Consider the following 17,668-nt stretch of genomic DNA (forward strand, 5'->3'; position numbering starts at 1 on the left):
CCTGTAGACAAGTTTTCGATGAGTTCAAACCTATACTGTTCACAAAAGAATCTTCATACGACTGCCGGTAGCCTTTCCGAGTGGTTCATTTACTCAGGATTCTATTATACAATTTTTGTTTATACAGCATCGTCTGTCGGTTTATATTGTACTAGGATATCGATGCCCCCACTTTAGATGTGTTTGCCACTATTCAGAGACTTAGGGATTTTTGCTCTTTACTGTGCTTATGTTTAATAGCGCGCTTATGCACTGGCAGTTTTACTTGCCGTACGTTGACGTACTGGAGGTGATCTTGTCATTGCTGCCATTATGCTTGTAATAACGTACTTATACTCAGACATCGCTATTTCCGTATGATAATGCATTGACAGTCCTATAAGTAGGGTATCTTAATTTATGCCAGTGTATTTTATGTATTTGTCTTTTTCAACATCTTATTTTATACTCGTTGATTTGCATAGTAAATTTCTGTTATTAATTTCAGTGTGCTGATGCTTATCGGCTGTTTAGACGCCAAGCGTACATGTTTATCGGCGCATGCGCCTCGGGAGTTGTTTCCAGTGTCCACGCTCTCCACTCTCTCTCAGTCGGCATGTACACTATGTGATCAAAAGTACCCGGACACCTGGCTCAAAATGACTTAAAGTTCGTGGCGCCATCCTTCGGTAACACTGGAATTAAATATGGTGTTGGCCCACGCTTAGCCTTGATGACAGCTTTCACTTTCGCAGGCATACGTTCAATCATGTGCTGGAAGGTTTCTTGGGGAATGGCAGCCCATTCTTCACAGAGTGCTGCACTGAAGAGAGGTATCGATGTCGGTCGGTGAGGCCTGGCACGCAGTCGGCGTTCCAAAATATCCCAAAGGTGTTCTGTTGGATTCAGGTCAGGACTCTGTGCAGGCCAGTCCTATACAGAGATGTTATTGTCGTGTAACCACTACGCCACAGGCCGTGCATTATGAACAGGTACTCAATCGTATTGAAAGATGCAGTCGCCATCCCAGAATTGCTCTTCGACAATGGGAAGCAAGAAGGTGCTTAAAACATCAATGTAGACCTGTGCTGTGATAGTGCAACGCAAAACAACATGGAAAGCACGACCACACCATAACACCACCGTCTCCGAATTTTACTGTTGGCACTACACACGCTGGCAGATGACGTTCACCGGACATTCACCATACCCTCACCCTGCCATCGGATCGCCACATTGTGTACCGTGATTCGTCACTCCACACAATGTTTTTCCACTGTTCAATCGTCCAATGTTTGCGCTCCTTACACGAACGAGGCGTCGTTTGGCATTTACCGGCGTGATGTGTGGCTTATGGGCAGCCGCTCGACCATGAAATCCAAGTTTTCTCACCTCCCGCCTAACTGTCAAGTACTTGCAGTGGATCCTGATGCAGTTTGGAATTCCTGTGTGATGGTCTGGATAGATGTCTATCTATTACACATTACGACCCTCTTCAACTGTCGACGGTCTCTGTCAGTCAACAGACGAGGTCGGCCTGTACGCTTTTGTGCTGCACGTGTTCCGTTTCCACTTCACTACCACAGTGGAGCTAGGGATGTAAAGGAGTGTTGAAATCTCTCGTACAGACATATAACACAAGTAACACCCAATCATCTGACGACGTTCGAAGTCCGTGAGTTCCGCGGAGCGCCCCATTCTGCTCTCTCACGATGTCTAATGACTACTAAGGTCGCTGATATGGAGTACCTGGCAGTAGGTGGCAGCACAATGCACCTAATATGAAAAAAGTGTATTTTTGGGAGTGTCCGGATACTCGTGATCACATAGTGTAGGTACTAACATGGTGTGTTATTTTAAGTGATTTGTTTTACTGATGTGACAAGTCCTTGATTCTAGGGGCCTTAATTTTTACATATGGACATAAGATAAATGGCCGATAAATGTCATGAGATGACAGTTTTTATTGAGTGAATTGCTAATGTGAAGTTGTAAGTTCTACTTGCCGCATGTTGACACATACCATTTTGTTTGTGATATTCCTACACTTTTTGTAGAGAGTAGCTTCTGCTAGACAAGTAATATTGGTCCATGGCGTTTTCATTACAAGTTATGGCATTGTATGCAGTTCTATCCTTCTGAAGAAGACGGGTTTAGATCCGTCGAAACCGTGGTCAAGGTTATTTGGAAACCACCATTTTTTGCAACTGGTTGGCTGTCCTTTATTCCTGCTGTTGTGTAATGCGTCCAGTAGAGGAACAGATCAGAGACGAGGTTTGTATCAACATGATAATGCATCCTGTCATAAAGCAGCACATGTGAGGCAATGGTTACTGAAAAAAAACGTTCCTGGAATGGACTGGCCTGCCCAGAATCCCCACCTGAGCCCAACAGAACACCTTTGGCATGAGTCAGAACGTCGACTTCGCTCTAGACGCCACTATCCGACATCACCAGCTATCCAGGTTTCGGCTATTGAGGAAAAATGTGCTGCCATTGCTCAATAGAGTTCGGACATCTCATTGTACGAGTTCCCAACAGTGTTCAATCCGTCATAAAGGCGAAGGGTGGACACAATCCATACTGATGTCCATTAATAAGTGTCCAGATACTTTTGATAAGAGAACGCACAGTATTGATGCGCACACGAAGAACAAAGCAGTGCAATCGTCTCAGAAGCATATGTTACTGACATCAATGCAGAAGACTGGAACTTCCACAAACGAATTTTTCCACGATGTGCGGCTCCATGCTTGATTGTGAACATTCCATGACATAAAGTTCAAGTGAATGAACATCAAGCGTTTCTTACAAAAATATTGCGGATAGTAGACTCCTGATGAACCGACATTAAGGAAAAAACTATTTACATTTTTGTTACAAAAAAATTGCTGCAAATTTTGCTACGTTAGATGAGTAACTACCATACATAGGTAGCCGTCGACGAACGGCCGTATGTGGACTCGGCAGAGAAGAACCCACTGAGATCTTATTCATTTCCAACAGTGCTGGAAAGGCTACTCGACTTTCGCTGCTGTCTGCAGCAGAATAATATCCTCCAGTGAACATACCTCCGTGAATGTCTGATCAAAATTTGCACCATTTACGTCCTATGATGTGGAAATACCATTTTCCTCTTACAAAAAAGGTTCCTTCTGATCTGCGGCATTCTTTGACAACAGAGGATTTGGAGGTCTCTGACTGTTCATTACGCCTCAGAATGAAAGGTAATTCCTGTGGCGACGGGCTACGGTCATTTTGGTAACTACATTTTCTTTTGCTGGCCCAGTATAGACTTTCAAAATAAGAAATTAAATCATGTGTGCTGCGTATAAAGACAATATAGCGTGATTCAGAAATTGATTGAAATTGAAATTGTCGTTTTATGTTAAATGTTTAATAAAAATTTTTCTTGATATTACATATTTTCTTGTGCATTTTGCCCAATATCATTACGTAAATATTTACATATTTTGCTTGTTGATTGTACATAAAAATCTGGGCCCTACTTATGGCTAATGCTGAGCTGTGATTGGCAGATCTAGCAACTGTAATACAATTGGCTTCTAATCATTTAATCTGAGGCAAACACCTTAATTATGCACAACAGTCCCACTGTCCCATCGAATACCAGGCGTAGGAGTGATAAAAAAAAGAAAGAATGTTACTTGTTCGGTAAGCAGTTATACTTTGTGTACTTGTGAAAGAGGAACCCCTGGAAATAATAGTGTAGACTGTGATAGACACCTTGTGGAGAGTAATGTAGTGGTGGTTTGGCTACTTACCTACGTTTTCCTTTTCTCTGATTCGGATCCGAATGTCGAGGCACCCTAGTGGCTTGTCGTCCTTGCTGAAGTGGATTACGAGCCGGAAGCGACCGTACGGCAGTATGATGAAGTTCTCCAGCCGATGGTCCTTCATGGAGAAGTTCCGGAAGGGGTACGTACCCTGTAGACAAGTTCTGAAATCAGTCCACATGGAAACCTTCCAACTCCCATCCATCCACTGATATCGTAGTAGCTGTGTAACGTCCTGGTGTTCTTTACTATTTGGTCCATGCTAAAATATACAAGCCCAATCAACGTGAAACGTTCTCCCCCAGTAGTGAGACACTTCTCTTTTAGGTCCAGAAGGCACTTTTTAATCGGTTTGATCCAAATTTAGGTAAGCAATGTTACTGTCGTGCTTCAGTAAGTCGAATACATCCTCGGAGTGAGTATGCCAACCCTGGTGAGTGTAGTGGTCGTTCGAACAATCTGAGGTACACATGTTCCTGACAGAAAAGTAATGTTTTTCGTTTTACGTTCAAGTTCTTTTGTCTTTTTTCCACAAAGCTGACCCAGAAAACTTGCTCTAGTTATTACCTTACTTCTTGTAAGGCAATCAATAGAAAGACCCAATTTTGTGCCACAGAAAACACTTGTCATAACCCTTTCGGTAGATTAAATCGACGTCTCCCATCGTACAATAGTTCCAGTGATTTCCTTTCCATGATTTAGACATCAGCCTTTGATCGCCGATCTTCTACCATATTTTACACTTATCCTGTGGTGTCATTCTTGGAATGTCCTTCAAATGGATCATCATCACGAGTCACCACATTTGAATTCTGCCGCCAGGTTTTTGTCTGCACGGTACAAATTTTGAAATTCGTTTTTAAACTAGAATCCCGATGAGCTAAAAACTTGAAACTTTCAACTTAGCTCAGAACTGGATAACAGCGCAATATTAACTCGCTTTAGTGTATGTTGTATGACGGGGAGTACTAAGAGTGCTACTGCTATTTTCGCCGTGCCTTGTTCCAATAGAAAATGTTTCGTGTTAAGAACGGTTGCTGCTAAGGTTCCGTATTCGAGTACGTCTCATTTTTACCATCACGGCCTTTTCGAGACATGTACGTAGGAGACGAAATCTGAAATTTGCTGTGTGTGGCGTAATCTCATGGAAATGACTGAAATCGAGTGAAAAAGTTCACTCACAGAAAACTATGAAGCAGAAAACAATTATTTAAATTAACAACTTTTTAATGTAACACGTTTTTAAAACTGACTAAAGAGTATAAAATAATTTCTCCTGCCTCATACAGATTCCTAAGCCCATAATACAGATAGTCCAGAAAATTTGCTCGAGAATTTTTAATAACTATGACCAAACTTATACCATATAAACGAAAAACGTGGGGCGCATGCAATAGATAATAGCACAGAGTGCAGCGAGTCGCTCCCTTTTAGAAATATCACGCAACGGTTCACATCATTTGGAGTGCAAAACGGTTGTTACTGACTTACGTAAACTATTAATGCATCAGTTTTCTATTCCATGCGCCCCACGTTTTTCGTTTTACACTTTACAAGTATTGCTAGACCCATTCAAAATTCACACGCAAAAATTTTCAGGAATATCAGTAGGGAATTAGGAATCTGTATAGAGAAGGAGAAATCCTAAAACCATTTTTCAGTCCGTTTTAATACGTTGTATTAAACACTTTTTTCTGAAAATAATTATTTTTTTAATGTTGAAGAATCAGACTCCTGCAGTATCTTCTAACGGATTTCCTTTGACGATGAATCGTTCAAATAAAAAAAATTCAGTTGATCATTTACACGAAACACAAGACTACTACACTAAGCAGAGTAAGTCGACTTAGGCTTATATGTATCAGGCACGTGTTTAACAGAAACAAAATTTAAATGATACAAATGGCGTCTTTCTGTTAGGCTGAAGTCTTTCATCTTATCCTCATAAGAATTTTTTTTTCGAAAGCTATCTTTCAGAAAACAGGTACAGAACTAAACTCTAATAGATTAAAGCCGCTAGAAAAAATAAGTTTAAGGACACTAACATTAGAATAACTACGATAGTTATTTATTCGTTTCCATGTCCGGATTCCGTGGAGTCTGCCGAATCTTCGACGCAACCATTAGCCTTGTTGTTTGCCACTTTCGGCCTCCTAGACGTACTAGTGTCCCATTTTTACAACATAACATCAAGTGATCTACGATCCGTGTTCCTCCTTTGGAATATATAGTATTTCCTTCTTTGACGGTCATTTGGCATCATTTTAGATTTATCTTGTGTTCCGAGAATTCATAATAATATCTGTGTATGCAGTTGTTATAATAATCCATGGCATAAACCAGTTGTTACTGAATAGCTGACATATGGCATAACTAAATTTTAAATTAAAAGAGAAACGTCCTTGTGAGCTACTCCAATAGAAATTTTCTTTGAAAACGGACACCCTCAAAAACATACGTTTTTCATATTAGGCGCATTGTGCTGCCACCTACTGCCAGGTACTCCATATCAGCGACCTCAGTAGTCATTGGACATCGTGAGAGAGCGGAATGGGGCGCTCCGCGAAACTCACGGACTTCGAACATTGTGAGGTGATTGGGTGTCACTTGCGTCATACGTCTGTACGCGAGATTTCCACACTCCTAAACATCCCTAGATACATTGTTTCCGATGTGATAGTGAAGTGGAAACGGGACACGTGCAGCACAAAAGCGTACGGACCGATCTCGTATGTTGACTGACAGAGACCGTCGACAGTTGAAGAGGGTCGTAATGTGTAATAGGCAGACATCTATCCAGACCATCACACAGGAATTACAAACTACATCAGGATCCGCTGCAAGTATTATGACAGTTAGGTGGGAGGTGAGAAAAATTGGATTTCACGGTCGAGCGTCAGCTCATAAGCCACACATCACGCTGATAAATGCCAAACGACGCCTCGTTCGTGTAAGGAGCGTAAACATTGGACGATTGAACAGTGGAAAAACGTTGTGTGGAGTGACGAATCACGGTACACAATGTGGCGATCCGATGGCAGGGTGTGGGTATGGCGAATACCCTTCGGACGTCATCTGCCAACGTGTGTAGTGCCAACAGTAAAATTAGGAGGTGGTGGTGTTATGGTGTGGTCCTGTTTTCAAGTTTTTTTGCGTGGCACATCACAGTACAGGCCTACATTGATGTTTTAAGCTCCTTCTTGCTTCCCAGTGTTGACGAGCAATTCGATGGCGATTGCATCTTTCAACGCGATCGAGTACCTTGAAACACGTATGTAACGTAGCAGCGATGGTGAAGCATGATAAAATCTTTGACCAGAGAGCCATTTATCGTAGTTAGTCTGCGCTTGACCGCGCGAGTGTTGCGAGCAGTACGCTAGTAGTCATCGTGCAGTACAGTCTGTCGATAGCAGTAACTCAGTTCAGTTGCGTCCAGTATGTCGGTAATAGCAGTCGAGTGCAGTTGTGTGTGTGAGGAGTCGGCGAGCGTCGACATGGCATTCTGGTCAAGAGGCTGAATGAGGTATATTGTTAATTAAGGTAATCATCAGATAATGTAAAGTTTATTTATTGTAATTAATTTTCAACAAATGCCCCAATAATAATTTTGATTTCAAAGCAATTTTTTACAAAAAAAAAATCATTTAATTGAACTAACGATTTCCTTCCATTTCCCTTAAAGAAAAGTTTCAGTTAAATTTAAAAAAAAAAAAAATATTATTTGCAATGCAGTTCCTCCAAGCCGTGGCCAACAATAAGAGCAGAAATTTGACATGCAGTTATACTGAGGTAAGAATTTAATTCTGATTTTTTGCACAGGGCCAAAGACCGATATTTCGGTTTAATTGAGTTATCATTATCACTGGGATTTTCTTATCACTGAATTGACTTTCATTTTTTTTGAGGAACTTATACTTGGGTCAGATTGCTAATTTTTGTTTAATTGTCATTGTCAGTAAATTTAATTGCTAGAGAGGTTACGCTTTGGCTCCATTTCTATTAAAATAATATCTTTTAAATTTCTCTGGGGAGCTTACACTTAGCTCAATGTGCATTAGCATTCTTAAATAATATCCTTTTTAAATTTCCGTGGGGAGGTTACAACCTGTTCATAGCGCACAGCCTGTGGCGGAGTGGTAACACGACAATAACATCCCTGTAATGGACTGGCCTGCACAGAGTCCTGAGCTGAATCCTACAGAACACCTTTGGGATGTTTTGGAACGCCGACTGCGTGCCAGGCCTCACTGACCTACATCGATACCTCTCCTCAGTGCAGCACTCTGTGAAGAATTTGCTGCCATTCCCCAAGAAACCTCCCAGTACCTGATTGAACGTATGCCTGCGAGAGTGGAAGCTGTCATCAATGCTAAGGTGGGCCAACACCATATTGAATTCCAGCATTACCGATGGATGGCGCCACGAACTTGTAAGTCATTTTGAGCCAGGTGTCCGGATACTTTTGATTACATAGTGTACTTATTTCTGATTTTAAACTACATGTTCTTTTATTTATGTAAGGCCATCTGCATATGATCACGATGCAACCAATTTAAGAACAAATTGATTTAATTACCAATAACCTGATTCGTCCCTCATCATTACGTTAAGTCATTCACATGATACTTGGATCATATAACTAATTAATAATCTCATTCAACTGGCTTCCATATATCAATTTTGTTTCATTCGAAGCTCCAATGTGTGCGTGGGCTGGAGAGCCGTTTAGGGCAACGAAGTCTAGGGCTGGAAAGGAAACCAATAAGCATTCGCTTTGCCTCGTGAATGGGAAGAGACGGAGGGGAGGGGTGCAGCCATCTGCAAGTCGAAGCGCATGTCAGCACCAAGAATTGTCGCTTTAGTTCTGAGGCCAACACCATTTCCTACAGGCGGCTGGCAGAGGTAGAAAGACTCAGTTCTTGCCCACAGGTAAAAATAGAGCTTACCACTTCTAGTATCACACCCAGATCCGACCGCGCCCACTGATTTGGATCCACGTGGCATGTTTGAAACAAAGGCCATGACGGACTTTGCTTTAGGTTTCTGGTACTGTGCTCTGGTCTGCACTTCCTTTCATAAGTCTGGTGTGTGCTTCACAATGAAAGCGGTTACATGGGTAGCAGAGTACACACAGAGCACGCATGACTTTTTTATGACTGTGGTATCATGTATCAATACTACACCATGGGCGTCAAGATTGGCTACGGAATTGCACGTTTCCGTCATACGCCGACAACGGTCGTGCGGGTTCTGGCAGACCTAATGGTGCACACCTGCTAAGCCACGCCTCCAGAGGCTCTGCCGCAGTATAGGATGGCTGGCGGCAGCTACACAGCTCTCGCACTTGGAGCCTCTTCGCTACGTGACGTTACCCACGGGGGGGGAAAGGTGACTAAACTGAGAGATCATCGGTCCCTTGTTCCTGTTAAAATAAATACACAAGGGAAAGAAGAAAAGAAAGGAAAGGTACAACACAATAACAGGAGCAAGGAAGAACCAGAAGAACGACAGAAGCACAACCAATACTACTATAGTCAAAACCACAGAGAGAAGCAAGAAACAGGTAGGAGAGATTTAGTTGAGAGAGGCTCATTCTTGTTGGTAATGTATAAGCTGGATACTATTTTGCGGCTGCATTATTTTTAATGAGAATTCATACACTTTAAGAAATACGAGTTAAGTAAATCCTCTGTTTACTGTCTTAACTTGTTCGCTAATCATTTCCGCTCCTGTCCAGCTTTCCTACAATGACAGTTGCCACACCACTCTGTAGCCCACCTCTCCTTTCCATTGTGCACAAAGTCGTGCACAACAAGGATCACAAAAAAGACACAGAGACTGGAAGTACGAAGACCCGAAGTAGTTAATTGATGAAACATTCGTAGCTGTGGCAAAGATTTTACTGCTCTCCAGGAAAGATACTATGCTCAAATTGTACCCATAGTATTAAGTTCCCATATATTTAACAAGTCAAGGAACGGATATGGGAAAAATAGGTTCGATTATCTGATAGAGATGTATACATAGAGCAGACAAGCAGAAAGTTCAAAACCAGATATTCAGAACATCTCAGAGTATTAAAAAGCAACAGCTCCCTCAGCACATTTGCTGACCACCTAAGCCACAATCACCACCCAGCTACAACAGAAACAGACTTAAGAATACTAAAACCCAGCCCCAGCCTTTACAGCAAGCTGACCATTGAGGAAAACTTCCACATACAGGAGGCAATAGCAGAAGGAAAACAGGTCATAAATGAATACACTACACTCAGCAAGGGCACACTATTTAGCACCTTAAAGGAACTTTACAGGAAAGACAACACAAACAGATAAAAAGTCCACCCACACCCACCCACACACACACACACACACACACACACACACACGTTAAATAAATACACTACAGTCTGCAAAGCCTCACCATTTTACACAGTAAAGGAAGACCACGTAAAAAACAACATAAACAACTAAGAAGCGTGCAGCACGCACACACACACACGCTCACCCCCCCCCCCCCCCACACACACACAAAGATAAAATGAAAACAAAATTCAAATTTGGCGCCAAACTCACTGTTGAACAAATGAATACTGACTGAGCTGGGACACACAACAGCCACGATTACAGTGTGTTTTGGTGAAGTGTAAAGTGCTTTTACGATCATATTTCTGAAAATATGTGTTACATTTACGTGTGCTTCACAACAACTCATAAGGACGCTGAGAGAAAAGGGCTTTCCATACAAAAATTAAATAAAAACGAATATATGTGCGAAATATCGCGACAAACTACATTACGTTTAAAGCATAAAATGATAGGTTAACTCCCAACAAAATTTCTCGTCAATATCGATGGTTGCAGATGACAAGCTACCTGTAAGAAACAATACGCAAGTGGTCCTGGAAAATCACACAAACCGAATGTAAAGGTATTAACTGAAAGAAATAAATTGTTGTTTGAACTAAATATTTCCGTAATTTTGTAATTATTTAGTAAAAATGTTCACATAACAGATTAAATAAGACAGATACCCACAGATGATGGCACAAAGGTGCTGAAACATGTTTGTGAACGTGTAAAACACGGTGTTTTGCATAACTGGCGGACCTTACATCGACCAATGTCTAGTGAGATCGAAATTCGTGCTGTGAACTTCTTTGGACGTGAGCAACCGACCCAACTGCATACACATTAGTCATTAATCTGGTATTGTCCAGAGGTTGCGGTGCCACATCGAAATTGACAACACAAACTGATACCATAGATATTAGAAGGGCGCGCTCCAGTCCTCAACAACGGGAAGCACTTGAGAAGACCACTTCTCACTGTCAGCATAGCAGAATCCTCATACCGAGTTTAATATAGTGTCAAGAATGCAAGGGCTCAGCCCAGTTCGAGACTTCGGCTATAGCAGCCAACATCATAGCAGTTTTGTAAATGCAGTTTGTACTGCAGCAGAGCGGTTTGTTAACGTGTGCATCAAGTAATGCTTTCATAGTATACGATAGTTGTAAATTATCAAGCAATCCTGACTCGAAGAAATGTATCAAAGTTAAATAAATCTTTTATGCATCTAGGCAATACAGTGAACTAGTAGTTCATGTGTTCTAGTTTGATGAGCCTTCTCCCAGAGCAATCATAAAACCCACAGTTATGGCAGGGAAAACGTAGTTTCATCTGCTCGCAAAAAGTGGTGATGAAGACTGGGGCTTAATTTGCTCCAGTTGCCTGCCTGTGCATGAGTTGTTGTTGTGTTCTGTCATCGTTGTGTATTTACTATTTTTCAGCATGTATTAGCTACTGTAGGATACGTCTCTCGCCGATCTTGCACAGTGTCAGATGCAGCAGACAGGCCGCCTGCTACTCACTGGCAGACTACTGACGTCCTCATTACAGAAGCAAGCAGCACAGACGCCGGGAGCTGCTCCAGAATTTCTACCATTCCACAGACAGGACAAAGAGTGGCCAGACTAAGGGCGCAATTAGAGGCACACCTCGCCGATTGCAAAATAATAGGAACGTAGAGCATTTCACACTATTGGCCATTAAAAATGCTACACCAAGAAGAAATGCAGATGATAAACGGGGATTCATTGGACAAATATATTATACTAGAACTAACATGTGATTACATTTCCACGTAATTTGGGTGCATAGATCCTGAGAAATCAGTACCCAGAACAACCACCTCTGGCAGTAATAACGGTCTTGATACGCCTGGGCATTGAGTCAAACAAAGCATGGATGGCGTGTACAGGTACAGCTGCCCATGCAGCTTCAACACGATACCACTGTTCATCAAGAGTAGTGACTGGCGTACTGTGACGAGCCAGTTGCTCGGCCACCATTGACCAGACGTTTTCAATGAGTGAGAGATCTGGAGAATGTGCTGGCCAGGGCAGCAGTCGAACATTTTCTGTATCCAGAAAGGACCATACAGGACTTGCAACATGCGGACGTGTATTATCTTGCTGAAATGCAGGGTTTTGCATGGATCGAATGAAGGGTAGAGCCATGGGTCGTAACACATCTGAAATGTAACGTCCACTGTTCAAAGTGCCGTCAATGCGAACAAGAGGTGACCGAGACGTGTAACCAATGGCACCCCATTCCATCACGCCTGGTGATACGCCAGTATGGCGATGACGAATACACGCTTCCAATGTGCGTTCACCGTGATGTCGCGAAACATGGATGCGACCATCATGATGCTGTAAACACAACCTGGATTCATTCGAAAAAATGGCTTTTTGCCATTCGTGCACCCAGGTTCGTCGTTGAGTACACCATCGCTGGCTTCCCTGTCTGTGATGCAGCGTCTAGGGTAACTGCAGCCGTGGTCTCCGAGCTGATAGTCCATGCTGCTGCAAACGTCGTCGAACTGTTCGTGCAGATGGTTGTTGTCTTGCAAACGCCCCCATCTGTTGACTCAGGAATCGAGACGTGGCTGCACGATCCGTTACAGCCATGCGGATAAGATGCATGTCACCCTGACTGCTAGTGATACGACTCCGTTGGGATCCAGCACGGCGTTCCGTATTACCCTCCTGAACCCACCGATTCCATATTCTGCTAACAGTCATTGGGTCCCGACCAGCGCGAGCAGCAATGTCGCGGTACGACAAACCGCAATCGCTATAGGCTGCAATCCGACCTATATCAACGTCGGAAACGTGATGGTACGCATTTCTCCTCCTTACACGAAGCATCACACCAACGTTTCACCAGGCAACGCAGGTTAACTGCTGTTTGTGTATGAGAAATCGGTTGGAAACTTTCTTCGTGTCAGCACGTTGTAGGTGTCGCCACCGGCGCCAACCTCGTGCGAATGTTCTGAAAAGCTAATCATTTGCGTATCACAGCATCTTCTTCCTGTCGGTTAAATTTCGCACGTAATCTTCATCGTGTAGCAATTTTAACGGCCAGTAGTGTAGTCTACCATTCGTCGCACGGTGTATCAACTCTGTGTGAAACAGTACGCCAAAATTTTTTCGAAGGAAGTCACGAATGACGATCTTGTGAAACTGACAGATGAATATATGACAGTGAAATCCATGCAGCGGCTGCCCAGTTTAAATTTTTTCATCTGAAGCAGCAGTCTGCTCAGATAGTTAAACAATGGATAGCAGAACTGAGAGGTCTCAGCACACATTGCAAGTGTAAATGTTAGCGTGGAATCAACTATAGTGACGTCATGTTACGTGTTGCTGATGGTGAGAATGTATCAGGTGCACGCATTCGCACTGTAGTTTTGAAACTGCGTGACGCTCATTTAAATATAGTGAAATCTCAAACAGAGGTTGAGTTTGACGCTCCTTGTATTTCAGTTGTTGGTTGTGCACCAGGCTCTCAGTCCCATATGTAAGTAATTAAGAATAGTGCTTAGACAAATAGAAATCACAGTAGAAGTAAAAACTTCCTGTCTCGCAGCTCACAGTGGCTGTACAAAGCCCTGGGAGAAAATCGTGCCCTCACTACTATTCGGAACATGATTGGAAGGATTGTCCATGCTGTCATGGTCGTTGCTTTCAATGTGGATGTGAAAGTCATGTACAAACTGCATGTCTACGAGGCAGGCAAGGTAAGAAAGAACGTCTCCGTCGTGCTAGCAATCGGCAGCCACAGCTTTACTGTCAACAAACGTTCACGGTGAAGATCATGCCAGTTATTCAGGTGCGAGCCGTACCAAGCACTTCTTCCTCGCGGAATTCTTCTGCTGCAATGTGCAGGCAGGTGAAAAAACTTTTTATTCATTTAAAAGTGTAACACCAGACAATTATGTTGCAGTTGAACACTGGCCCTTCAGATTCGCTGACAAATAAATGCACTTATGCCAGAACCGGTAGCCACCGCAACAGCAGCCTACTTCTATTTTGTCTGTCTACAACGGGCAAAAAATTGCCTTCTTTGGTATGTGTGGTTTGGCAGAAACTTTTCAGGGAGTGACAAAATGTGTTTCATTTCACGTATTCAATTCTAAAAAACGGAACAAACTTATTTGTGCCAGATATATTTCATTTGTTCAACTTGTACATTCAGAACAGTGTGTTACAAATCAGTGTTTCTGTGTCTCCCACTAATGTTTCTGATTTGTGTAGTGCGTACAAGGAACTACTTGAACCAGGTATAGAAAGGGCAAAAGACTTTGAAGCGCAAATCGGTGTGAAGGACAAGGCACAGGAACTGCAAAGTGGCTAAGTCAATGGGCTTATCAAACCCGTTCTGTAAGCCAATAAACACCACCCTTGGTCAGTCTGAAGAATCCTTCAGGTGGCTTACGTTTGTTTGCTAAGGCAACATTAAACCCACGACCTGTAGTGGATTCTTTCCCTCTTCCATGCCTAAAGGAAGTGATGGACAGATGGAACAGGCTAGATACTTCTCAGAAATAGATTTGTGGCGGGCATAAGTACAGTTATCGTTGGACAAACAGTCTAAACAGTACTTTGTGATAAACACTCACTTTGGTTTGTTCCAGTTTCAAGGACTACCGTTTGGAAGTGCATCAACTCCTGCAGTTTTTCAATGGTTCCTGGAAAAGTTTACGGCCTAAGTTCCTTCTTGTACTAATTAGCTGGGCGATATTGTTGTCACGAGTTGTGCGCCTGTGGAACTTTTAGCAAATTTGGATTGTTTGTTTCAAGTTCTTTCTGGTGCTGGCTTAAAGCGCAGCAGCGAAAAGAGCTCGTCCTTCTGGGAAGAATTCGCAGAGTATAATCCAACTATATCGTACTTGGCTGTGAATAGAGATCTGCTGGTGGCCCGCAACATGAAGGAGCTCCAACCTGTCATGGGCAAATTCGCCCATTATAAAGATTCATTCCTAACGCTGCGAAAATTGCTGCTCTACTTTACCGGCTGTACCAGATCCGGCTGTACCAGATACATGTCCCTTTTGTGAGATCCAAAGAACGCCAGAACGTATTTCAGCAATTAAAAGAGACATTGTTAGTCCGTAGACGTTTGATTCACTTTGACCCAGCCAAGCCTGCCGTGTTATCTGTAGACCCATTTTTCTACAGCATAGGAGTGGCGCTCTCCCATAAGATTTGTTCTTCTGATAGACTGATTGCTTTTGCCTCAAAAATTCTTAACAGAGTACAGAACTACAATCAGCTAGACAGAGAAGCTTGACATTTTCTATGGTGTTCCAAAACTCCACCAGTATTTGTAGGGTTCTATTTGCTGACAGATCATCAGCCTGTGATGGCCTTGTTCAATCGTGCCACACCTGTACCACCTCAGACAGAGCAAACATTCCAACGTTGGGCTCTAAATTGTCTAATTAGCTGTATGACTTTTTGTACAGGCCAATTGCTCAACATTCGAACATCGACATGTCGGTACCGACACAGTGTTTCATTCGCCTGAGGTGTCATGTTTTGAAATTGATATCTTCAAAATTTTCCTCTCGGCTTTTGGCGTGTTGCCGCAGCAGCTGCTTCTGACGCTGTTCTTCGGTTGTTTTGCAATACGTGTGCCATTGGTGGGCACACAGTTTGAAAGAAATTGTCCATCCTGTGGCGGGACACTTTTTGCATCGTCATGTGCTTTCCGCTCTATCAGGTGTTCTGCTGCTGCATACAGAGAACGGCGATGCGTGGGTTGTGATTCCTCAATCCCTACAGCAGGAAGCTGTGTTTTTATTGCACCAAGGTCATATGGGTACAGTACACAGGGAAAGCTCTCTCACCGTCACGGCAGGGCATGGACGTTCAGACAGAGCAAATAACCGCTCGTTGCAATGTTTGCGTGGTAAAGCAGTCAGTTCTGGCACGTCCGTATGGATCATGGCAGCGCATTCATACTGATTTTGTGAGTCCATTCTGGAACACGCGATGGTCATTAATGGTGGATGCTTACAGTAAGGTTCCTTTTGTTGTCCGCATGACATACACCACTAACGCAAGTACGATATCGGCTTTGTCTTTTATTTTTTGTCCTGAAGGTCTTCCTGAAGTCATTATCTCGGAAAATGGTCCACAGTTCACGTTAACCGATTCCCAACAGTTTTGTGCCACCAATGGCATACACCGTGTGATTACTGCACCTTTTCACCCACAGTCTAAAGGTGAAGCTAAACAGTTCGTTCGAACGTTCAAAAGTTACGTGGAGATGCTCCAGTTCTTCAACACAGGGGTTCAAGCATTGAAAATTTTTCTACCTCTCTTTGCCACGGGATGGGAAGCCGCAGGCAGAATAGTTACAAAGTCGTAGTCACTGTACCCTATTACATGACCCTATGGACGCCACGGTAACAGTTCGTTTCGCAAGGTCGGACAAAGTTTCAGCCATGGGATGACGTCTTTTACAAAGTCCTTGGCAAGCAACAGCGATGAGAGCATGGGGTCATTAACAAAGCAATTGGACGTTCGACGTATGTCGTTCATGGTTCTGCTGGGCTACTGTGGCACTAACAAATCAGTTAAGATGTGCTTACCAGTGTATCAGTAATTCTGCCACAGAATGTTTGCCCAGTGATCAGGACGCTGCTCGGGTGCACACCTGCAGTCGCAACCGTATCGCCACCAGTCATGGCTGGCATAGTCCACTGTGGTTCCCACCGAGGTAAAGGCCCCAATGCCGCCACTGCGACTGACGTCACTGGCGTCGGCTCCTGCCCAGCTACCCAAACCAATTTCCGTGGACGTGCCACAATCAGAAGAGCGTCACTTCTCCTCTGTCCAGTCGACCACAGCTCTGCGTCTCTGGAACACACTGCGACTGGAATTTCAGCTGCTATTCCAAGTTGCCCTCGTGGTGGATACCGGGGTGCAGGGAGAGAGGCGCCGTCGGCCGCAGTTACCCTCCTTAGTGAGGGCTCACTGCAGTTCATAACAACTAATGGGAGACACATGAGAAGACCGCACCTCTCTCTCACGATAGCAGCGCCCTCACAATGAGGTCAATATAGAGTCCAGTATGCAAGAGTTCAGCCCTGTCCGAGACACAGCTACAGCAGTCTACATCAGGGGTCTCCAAACTTTTTAGTCCGCGGGCCACATTGACTCCTCCACGAAGTAATAAGGGCCAAGATCTACCTAGTGGGATTAAAGCACGCTAGCACTCCACGATCACCGTAATGTAAGGCTAAAGGAAAGATGAAATCGCAAAAATCTAAGGTTGTGGGAATAGCTAGCACTGAAACGAACTACGATTTTTATTTAATTACATAATTTTGATTGGTGGACGTACCTGACCGAAATTCTGGCGTATTTTATCCTGGTGAATTTCACCGACAAAAAAGTATGTTACTGCACATTCTTCACGAAAGCGTCCTGCAAAGTTAACGAAATCTCAAAATCGTCGTTAGCAACACTATTACTGGAAGCCGTAACAGAGGTAGTGTATGTCAACGCATTATTTCAAGCGGCGCAACAATAAGTGTAG

At 43.3% G+C, this 17,668-nt stretch overlaps 1 protein-coding gene across 2 annotated transcripts in view; it reads right to left on the reverse strand.

The window, feature by feature from the left end:
- Window positions 1-17,668, reverse strand: part of LOC126455581 (uncharacterized) — a 130,239-nt gene that overhangs the window by 13,451 nt on the left and 99,120 nt on the right. The window contains exon 4 of one of the 2 annotated variants that reach the window (XM_050091336.1): window positions 3,765-3,927. The exons of the other annotated variant lie outside the window; for it this stretch is intronic. Within the exon in view, the coding sequence (XP_049947293.1) occupies window positions 3,765-3,927 (163 nt within the window). The remainder of the gene's footprint in view (window positions 1-3,764; window positions 3,928-17,668) is intronic. 2 annotated transcript variants of the gene reach the window in all.

Source organism: Schistocerca serialis, chromosome 2 (genome assembly GCF_023864345.2).
Source record: "Schistocerca serialis cubense isolate TAMUIC-IGC-003099 chromosome 2, iqSchSeri2.2, whole genome shotgun sequence".
NCBI lineage: Eukaryota > Metazoa > Arthropoda > Insecta > Orthoptera > Acrididae > Schistocerca > Schistocerca serialis.